This window comes from Rhincodon typus, chromosome 5 (assembly GCF_021869965.1).
Source record: "Rhincodon typus isolate 14 chromosome 5, sRhiTyp1.1, whole genome shotgun sequence".
Lineage (NCBI taxonomy): Eukaryota > Metazoa > Chordata > Chondrichthyes > Orectolobiformes > Rhincodontidae > Rhincodon > Rhincodon typus.
This window is the reverse complement of record NC_063336.1, coordinates 34,191,129-34,201,341: the sequence shown is the minus strand read 5'-3', so window position 1 is coordinate 34,201,341 and position 10,213 is coordinate 34,191,129. Positions and strand designations below refer to the sequence as shown.

Below are 10,213 nucleotides of genomic sequence, written 5' to 3'. Positions count from 1 at the left end.
GGTCACTGGACCCGAAACATTAACTCTGATCTTTTCTTCACAGATGCTGCCAGACCTACTGAGCTTTTCCAGCAACTTTGCTTTTGTTCCTGATTTACAGCATCCACAGTTCTTTCAGTTTTTATAAATCACAGGTTAGGCCTCTGCGAGAGAACTGTGTCAAATTATGGGTACCCTGTGAAACTTTAGAGAATGTGCAGGAGATTTTCTCAAATCTTACCTGAGTTGAGGAACTTCAGTTGCATGAAGTAACTAAAGATGGGACTGTTTTCCTCAGAACAGAAAGGTTAAGGAGAGATTTTATCAGGGAGATGGGGAGAAATGGTTTCCATTTGATAACCCAAGATCACAAATGTGAGATGATCACCAAAAACGTTCTGGTGACAATGAAAAGGCTTTTAAAAAACAACTCAAAAGTTATGACAATCTGGAATGCATTACTTGAAAGGATGTTGGAAGTAGATTCGATATTACATTCAAAAGAGAAGTATACATATCCTGAAAAAGGAAAAATTTGCAGAACTGTTGAAAAAGAGCAGTGAGTGGAACTAATTAGACAACTCTTTCAAACAGCCACTACAAGCACAATGCACCAAAGGGTCTCTTTGTATGGTTCTAGGAAGTGGAATTAAATGAATCATTTAATATGCAAGTCTTGTCAGCGGACACAATCCAAACTGATACTAGAAATCTCAGCACTGCAAATCAGATATTAACGTGTTATGCAACAATATTCTATCAGTGGAATACATTGCTTAGCACTTACCATCCAGTTTTTGAAACTTTGAGAGGAATTCTTCAAGCTTTTGCATTATGTCAGTGAGAGGTTTTTGTTGCATGGAAGACTTTAGCATGTCTATACATTTCTGAAGCAGGCACGCCAGCTCATCATTTGCCATCATTCTGCGCCAGAAAGAAACAAAAACATACTTAAATTCACACCATAAATTCACCCAATGTACTGAAAGGAACATTTCTTTTCCACCCAAGGTAAGAATAGTAACAGACCTTTCAGCTCCTTGAGCTTATTCCTCCATTCAATGAGATTGTGGGTAACATGACAATAACAGAATGCTGTTTCTTCCACTCTTTAGAACATATGGCTAGCTGTGCACTCCACATATTGTCATATAATTATTACGAAAAGGCAAAATGCATGCAGCAGCTGACCAGACAAGACAAGAGAAAATACTGAACATAAGGAGAGAATAATCATTCCAGGCAGTTTTTACATGCCTCCTAGTGGATTAGCTCAAAGTTGGAGCAGCACTGGAGTGGCTCACTCACCCTACATCTAACCAAAATAACAAGAAATTCGACCTCTTAAATTTTAAGAAATGTAAACCAGTGACACAGCAGGAAACAGCTCCTACTTCGTCTTCCTATTTCAAGTCACTTAACTGTCGATGTAAACAAAAACGATAGATTTTACAGTCTCAAACCCATCTGGCAAACAGGCCATGTTCCCGAGGCAATGTAATGTAAAGTCTCAACGACATTCCTTAAGAAGCAGCAGTGATAACATCATTGGACCAGGAATCCTGAGCCCCAGGCTAATGTTCTGGGAACATTGTTTCAAATTCCACTGTGGTAGATGGTGAAATCTGAATTCAATAAAAATCTGAAATTAAAAGCTTGCCTATTGGCAATCATGCAACCACAATCTATCATCGTAAATACCCATCTGGTTCACTAATGTCCTTCGAAGAGGGAAATCTGCCGTCCTTATCTGATCTGGTCTACATGTGACTCCAGATCCAAAGCAATGTGGCTGACTCTTAAATGGCTCCGAGACATTAGAGCCAGCATCACCCACATGAATGAATTACAAAAAACTTTGTTGTGAATACTTTAAAATGATTAAAACAGTAGTGAATCCTGCCGTCAGACATTAATGAAAGAGTTAATTTGGAGTTAGCTGCATGAAAGGACTGAATTAATTTAGCGTAGATGCATTTACAGACCTATAACACACAAAGTACATGAAGTGCAGGGGGTTATGCTGACAGGGCTTGACAAGGAGGGGTACAGCCGGCATGAACCAGTTTGGCCACGTGGCCGGTTTCTGTACTGTGTGTTTTTTGTAATATGACCAGATGAACCAAGAAGATGAGGACATATCATTGACAGCGGATCTCTCGAGATATATGGCAGAAGACACATAAAAGCAGTAAGTGCAGTGGCTACAAAATACTGTGAGACTCAAAAGGAGTTAGTGAAATTAGAGAATGTAATCACTGCCAGTCATAATTACCCAAGTAGTTGGAAGGCAGAACTGTATTCCTCAGTTTCCCATATGTTCTTCTCCAAACATGTGATATAGAGTTCCCTGATCTGTGGAGAATTACAGGTCACGTATAAATTGCATAGAAACATTCACTGGGCAACTGAAGAAAGAGTAAGTTCAAAGTACATCGAAAGAAAAAATACAGAACCATTAAATAATAATGATTTACGCAAGACTTTCTGCCCAGAACAGCAAATTGTTGGCTTCTCACGACTTTAATCAACATTCTGCAGTGATTATAAGTAAAGATGAAACACAATATTTTTGGGTGAAATTGAATAGCCTGCTTCAGTCCCAGACACTGGATGCCTACTATACACCCTAAAAGGTGGGTACCATACCTCAGGCACAGGATGTGTGTGCATACAGTGCTAGCTCACCTGACCATCAGATGCCCAGTATAGACCTGTAAAATGGTGCTGCAGTGATGAACACCTTGGCTTACATTTCATAAGGACCAACTCTCACTCCCCTGAGGTGACTGAAACACCCATGTAATTAATTGCCCTGAATATATGCATGATGTCAAAGAAAAATTACAGCTTATTAAGTATCTTTACATCCCCTCAATATTCATAAAAACCTGTCACCAGCTGAAGGGCCTTAACCAAATGAAAGCACCCTTGGACTCTGCTGCTAACTGCAGTGTTTACCTACTACACAATCCACGATCACAAGATGAGGAACAGTTCTGAATAAGAGTCACTGGACCCGAAACATTAACTCTGATTTCCCTTCACAGATACTGCCAGACCTGCTGAGCTTTTCCATAAACTTGTGTTTTTGTTTCTGGTTTACAGCATCTGCAGTTCTTTCAGTTTTTATAACAAGATGACTGTCTTCCCAACCATAACTCTGTTTTATTAAGCACAAGGTTCTTCATGTTTTAAAAAGTAACATACACATGAAAACTCTCCGATATACATAGGTGGGATCAAGCTGGTAGACATGGGCTACGGGCTCCATTGCAGTGGTGCCAATACCCACCTCCAATTTTTTTTTGGTTCCATATTTTGTGACCTGGGAGAGAGAGGTGCCTCCTCCTGGTGGCACCCTGACCCCAAAGGAGGCCCCATCCAACCCCAAAGTACCCCGAAGGCACTCTCATCCCGTCGCCCTGCCCTCGTGAACCCAGTCTTCTGCCCACCCTCGTAGGTCCTGTCATGGCCTCTTTGAAACCCTCCGTTCATGTTGTCCGACTCCAGTGATGTTCTTTGTTGAAAGGTGTCTGCGGTCACACCCCTCCCTGCTCAGAAGGTCCTGGCCCTCAGAATGACCGGCAGCTCCCAGCAGTGGGCCTGCCTCTGAAATGGGGAGTGAACACTTGCTTTGACCCAATTAAAAGGCCTGACAACCATAAAAACAGCTCAGGGCTACTCAAAGAGGCAGAGGTAGGATCGCTCCTGACTGTTCAGTTGGGTGATACAGGGCCACCACCTCCGCCTAAAAATTAAGATTTAAGAGAGTAATATACAGTAGGTTGTTGCATTCAACATTTACTCCATCAGTAATGTACGCCTATGAGATTGACAGAACTTACAGGTTTTCCTTTATGCCTAGAATAAATGTCGTATTCAACATCACAATTGTAGCAATCCAAAGAGATCAGTGTGCTAAATGGTTGGTTGGTAAGCTCTTTGTGCAGCAATACTCAAGTTCTGGACTACTAAACAACCAATTAACATGTTGAATAAATAATCAGTGACCCTTGGAGGATTAAAGAATCAATAAAAACTGAGGAAGAGCTGTAGAGCTGAGTTTCACAAAGTTAAATATTTAAACTAGTGATTTTCACTGACTTGACTGCTGAATGCAATGCACTACAGCCCTCAGATCTGATGCTAGAATTAATTTTCAGCCAGGGAGTACAATCAAACAGTCCCTCCTTCTACAAATAATTGCAAAAAACAGTTTTGCTGATGCAAACAAAGTAATTCTATTCTTAGACAGTCAATTATAGACCCTAAAGGTTCTCTGTTACCTTATGCTTAAAGTCACACAATTACTACAGTGTGGAAGCAGGCCATTCAATCCATCAAGTTTACACCGACTGTCTGAAGAGCATCCTACCCAGACCCAGCCCCTCTATCCTATCCTGCAATGCTGCATTTCCCATGACTAACCCAGCTGGCCCACACATCCCTGGACACTATGGGCAATTTAGTACGACCAGTCTACTTAACCTGCACATCTCTGGACTGAGAGAGGAAACTGAAGCACCCAGAGGAAACCCACGCAGACATGGGGAGAATGTCTGTAGGTAATCTGCACAGTCACCCAAGGCTGGAATTGAACCCAGGTATCATTGAGGCATCATTGGTAGTTTTAGACAGTAACTCATCTGCATCAGAGTAGCAGCATAACAAGGGAAGGGCTTGCAAATAACAGTTGAATCTTCTCAATGTGAATGACAGAGGACACCTCACACAACCAGCCTTCCACAAACCCCGACAAGTATTAGAAGGGGTGTTTCATTAATCTTTAAAAGCATAAACAATAAAAAAAAATTCCAGTTATATTTTTCAGGTGTCATTTAAGAGAACACTCACCTGTTTACCTAAAGGGTATTTTGGAAGAGACGACGTAAAAACATGAAGGCATTTCAGAACCGGGAAGTAATTCTCGTGGTAAATATGAAGATCTTTCAGCAGTTTCTGTACATCATCCTGCATCATTTAAGGGGCAAATAAAATGGAAGCAGCTTTTACTGCTCTATCTTCGATTAACACCCAACAATGAACTGAAAATCCTCAGATAGGCACATCTTTGTTATAGCCCTAAAGCACCCCTAAAGTATTTCATCATTGGATCTGACATTGCCATGACCAAAGTTCATGGTTCTTGCCAGTTTTGAAGCAGATTGGTTGGTATGACTTCTACAGATCGGGTAGAATGTTTTATAGTTCATGACATTACAACATGTGTCAGTCATAAATTTTACACAACAGATAACATTCTAAATTGTGTCCATAAGCATGTTATGGACACAAACTTAGCATCTGAACAGCATTGAATAAGACCTTTCAATCCATCATATCATTGCCCATTTCTTCCAGAGGAATCCAAAACCTTGCTTTCTTGCAAAAAGATATCTTATGTCTTACAAGGTATCTCTCTCCATTTAATCAAAATTTCCATAAAATAATCGACCTGTGCCTCAGCTACCATCTGTGTCAAACTTTCCATCTTCCATAAAACAAATTCCCCTAACCTGGTTTCTCTTACCCCCCTGCCCTGTCTCTTCTAGTCCCTTTTTGCCAGGGCCTTCTAGCTTGGGTCAGGCAGTAGCCACTCAACCCACTTTTATGTTGCTACGGTTCCTCAATATTGGGGCTATTGCGATCCCAGCAGTGCTCGCTGAACCATTCTTGAGAAGGTGCAATTTCCTGTCCTCCTCTAGGCAAACATCTGGACTCGGTAGTGGGGTGAGGGGGTGCATGAGCTCTGCTAAATCCAGCCCAAAATCAAATTTTTAATCCATATTCATTCTACTCAATTCCTTTATAATTTTACTAACTGCTCAGTGAAACTCCTTTATGTTCTCTTCTGAATGGGAATTGTCCTGGTTTCTCTTCATTAATATGGGTTCTCACTCTTGGCATCATCCTAGTGAATCCAAGATGAATGTTGCCGAAGTCTTTAACATCTTTACTATGTTGTGGCACTCAAAACCATGCAGGGCTCTAACTTTGGCCTAACCAATTTCTGCATGAATTATTTATTTACTCTTGTATTCCCATCAAATAGATTTTCCCATTTTACAGAAACAACAGTATCTAGCATGAAAACGTTACCCAACCTTACAATTGGCTCAACTTCAGGATGTAAAAGTAGCTTCAACAGAAACTTGCATTTATGTAGCAACTTTTATCGTAGAAACATTTGATGGCATTTTTAGATGGTGGAGAGGAGAAGTGGAGAACGGTTAAAGTTAATAGATAAAGAGTCACTGAGTGAGATTGTAACATGTTGTGAGAGAGGTAGAAGGCATGAACGAAAGCCTGGCTGTTAAAATGGGTTTATGATGAAGCTGTGAGGAGTGCAGAGAGAAGAAGAACATGGGGGCATTGGGAACGAATTTCAGAGAGGGGGCTTTGAGCAACTGAAAGATCTGCCAATAAAAGGAGCACTGGTATAACAAACACTGGAGTCAAGAGGATCGAAAGTTGTGGGAATATACACAGGACTGGAGAAAGATGCAGAGATAGGGCAAGGTGAGGATATGAAGAGACTTAAAAGAGACAAACAGTTTAAATTTAGAGCAATGGATGATACGTAGCCAGTGTTGATTAGTAAGGATGAGCAGGCTAGGCATTTTGGCCACATAACTTATTTGGATTGTTGAATAATCAAATAGTTTACCTTTAAATATTGATCATTAGTCAAAAGTTCAATCTGCTTCTCAGAATCCTGACAATCAACATATCTAAAATCAAAATGCATACACAGATTAATTATCCCCACTGAATATAGTGAGATATAATGATAATAGGGCTTACACAAATATAGAGAATGCTGGAGAAACTTAGCAGCCCTGGCAGCATCTGTGGAGACCAAAACAGAGTTAATGTTTTGTGTCCAGTACGACTCTTCTTCAGAACAGTGTCCAGTGCTAACACATTGGATTTGCAGGGGGCAATGAAGCAAGGCATTGGATTATAGCACTGACGTCATAAAATACATTGCTAGATTTTTAGACTATAACATAGAGGCAATGTAAATAAAGTATGCCCATATAACACACCTCTCAACTTTGGCTGCTGATTTATATCATATCACCAGAATGCAAACAGATTGATACTGAGATTTTCTTTAGTCAGCTGGTAACCTCCAGCTCTATTCCAATTCTCAATGTTCCTCTTTAGCTAATTGCCTGCAAAATATTCCAACACTTACCCTCCACTTATATTCACAATGAGAGCTTGATAGCTCACTTTAAATCAGGTTACTGCAGCCTCCTGGCACTTAACTGATGTACACTCAGTGGCGAAAGTAGACCGCTTCTAAAATACATACATAACTAAGACAGTGTCACCTTCCTGTTGCCTTCCAAATCAGAGAGAGGAAATGCAGAAAGGTTCTCGCCTTTCAAAGAATCACGTTGATTAAATCAGATAGAAGCTGTATCAAGTGGCAAAGGAAGGCACACAAGACAGAAACAAACAGAGACAAGAGGAGGATAAAAGACACTTTACCAAAAGACACTTATGCATAATTACAAAATATTCCAGTGGGACAGAATGGCAGCATTAATGAGATGCATCAATACGGCATTAGACCCAAATAAGACATGGGGAATGTTTTAAAATGAAGCTTAATTTATATTGTTAAAGTTAAGGAATAAGAAGAAAACTTATCACATAATGCAACATAGTGAAAAGCAAGATTTCAGTGAAATGTTGACATACTAGAGGCTGAATAAAAACAAAAATGCCTGAAATACTCAGCAGGGCACCTAACATTTGGAATCTGAAACCGGAGGTAAGGTTTCAGGCTGACGACATTTCAACGAATTGAAAGAAATTAGAGGTGAACATGTCAAGGAAAAAGGTAGGGAGAAATAAACAAAACGGAAATATTATTACAAAAGTAATTAATTGACAGAAAGGATGATAGTGCAAGGCAAGAACAGAAAGACTGGATTAAATTTCTTAAACAACAGCGCCAGCACAGTAGGGAGGAACCCGTCCACTCCAGACAGCAGCATAATTTTCTCTATGTAATTTTCATCTTTTCTCTTTTCATCTCCCTTTCTTCTTCAGCTTTGAAGCTGGAGCAGTGTTGGCGGGGCAGTGGCTGCAGCATGGCAGCGTGGACTGGGACTCTTGGTGGTGGTAATGGTACCCGGAGCCTGGATTCCTGGTGGCTGTGCCCACAGCCTGAATCTTGGCATTGACAGTGCCCAGAACAGGGAGTCCTGGTGGCGGTAGGCCCGGAGTCTGGACTCTTGGTGGTGTCAGTGAGGCAGCGGCGGCAGCATAGGTCTACTGGGGCATCGGCACCATTGCTTCTGTTCCCAGAGCGGGACTCCTCAAAGAGTGCAACAGAAGCCCTGAAGCCATGCCTGAGACCCCAATTTGAACAGAAGATGAACTCTTATTTAAGTAATTTCTTTTTATCGCTATTGTACCTCAAAAAAGTGCTGGATTGTGGCAATAAAACATTTTTCACTGTATCGTCAAGATATGTGACAATAAATAAATCCTTCATTCATTTACTTGTTTGATCATCTCTAACAGTTACTAATACACAATGCCAAAGCTTACACATTATAAATAACTACTTGAATGAAGTGAGCCAACTCAAAATAGAAAACAAGTTGGGAGAGAAACACTGGAGAGAGAAAGAGTGAGAGAAAAATAAATTGCAGCCTTTGATGAGAAACAAGTAACTTTTACTTACCTCATAAAAGATGGCACTTGACGGATAAGTTCACATTCACCGTGGGCAAGATTCTGAATCCTGCCATTGGCTTCATCCAGTGTACAGCACAGGAAACTAAGGGGCTGAGAATAGAAGTGCTCTAACAGAGATAGCTGGAAAAACAAGGGGCCATAAGAGGTGGAAGGGAAGATATACAAGGTATTGATTAATAACAAATTTCAACATTTTTGCCATCTATCTGTTTTAAACTCGTTCAGCTTGTCAACTTCAACTTACCTGAAAACCTTTAACAAAGTTCTTTACAGAAAAATCATGGTACAGGAATATGACGGTCAGAACCTGAAGCACTTTTCCACTCAACTTAAAAGGGAATTTCGTTGTCAGCACCAACTATGAAAGATTACAAAAATTAGAAAGAACATGCATTAATATAAATCACAGAATCATACAGTAGAGAACAGGCCCTTCAGCCCATTGAGTGTACATCAAGAAAAAACAACTCTAAATCAACAATAGTCCCCCTTTCCAGCACTCGGCCCATCAACTTGAATGCTATTTCGAGTATTCGTCCAAGTACTTTTTAGAAGTTGAGGTTTCCTGCCTCAGTTACCCTCCCAGACTTTGGGTGAAAATACTTTTACCTAATTTTTCCTCTAAATCTCTGGCCCTTCCCCTTAAAATTATTGCCCCTTGTTGTTGACCCTTTAACTAAGAGGGACAGCTGCTTTCTATTCAATCTTGTCCTTCCCCCTCATTAATTTATGTACCCCAATTCTCAGCCTTTCCTGCTCCAAAGAAAGCAACCTGAGCTTATCCAGCTTTTCTTCGTGGCTAGGATCCATTCTAGGCAACATCCTGGTGAATCTCCTCTGCACCCCTTTCAGTGCAATCACATCCTTCTTATAGTGTGGTGACCAGAACCGCAGTCTGTACTCCAGCTGTGGCCCAACCAGATTCTGTACAGCTCCAACATCACCTTCCAGCTCTTATACTCTATGCCACGACAGATAACGGCAAGTATCCCAGATGCTTTCTTAACTACCCTATTAACTTGTCCTGCCACCTTCAGGGATCTGTGGACAAGCACCCAAGATCCCTTCTGTTCATCTGAGCTTCCTCGTGTCCGGTCATTCATCAAGTACTCCATTGTCCTGTTATTTCTTCCTCATACTTATCAGGGCTAAGTTCCATCTGACACTGATCTGCCCATATGACCAGATAAAGAGATACTCTCAGGAGCGTACATCATCAGGTACAATATATGCTTTTAATAAACTAAATGATAACAACTAGGAGACAGAAACAAATGACATATTCAAGTATTTGTGAATTGACAAGATCGTAAGAAAGACACAGGGCCATCCAGTCTGCTCTACTGGTCAATAATATCACGACTGATCTGACTGCAGCCCTAACTTCATTTTTCTGCCTTTCCCTCATAACCCATGAATCCCTTGACAATCAAAAATCTGTTTAACTTAACCTTTAATGTAGTCAATGACCCAGTGTCACTGGTCAGTGAGGGAGAGAATTCCAAAAGCA

At 40.7% G+C, this 10,213-nt stretch overlaps 1 protein-coding gene across 1 annotated transcript in view; it reads right to left on the bottom strand.

Moving 5' to 3' along the window:
* The window catches only part of orc3 (origin recognition complex, subunit 3), a 36,798-nt gene extending 26,980 nt beyond the window's left edge, over positions 1-9,818 (bottom strand). Inside the window, exons 1-7 of the mRNA XM_048596725.1 lie at positions 9,759-9,818; positions 8,948-9,061; positions 8,690-8,823; positions 6,650-6,713; positions 4,837-4,953; positions 2,255-2,334; positions 767-903 (exon numbers count right to left, since the gene is read on the bottom strand). Coding sequence (XP_048452682.1) covers positions 767-903; positions 2,255-2,334; positions 4,837-4,953; positions 6,650-6,713; positions 8,690-8,823; positions 8,948-9,061; positions 9,759-9,818 — 706 coding nt within the window. The remainder of the gene's footprint in view (positions 1-766; positions 904-2,254; positions 2,335-4,836; positions 4,954-6,649; positions 6,714-8,689; positions 8,824-8,947; positions 9,062-9,758) is intronic.
* Between the last annotated feature and the right edge of the window lie 395 nt (positions 9,819-10,213).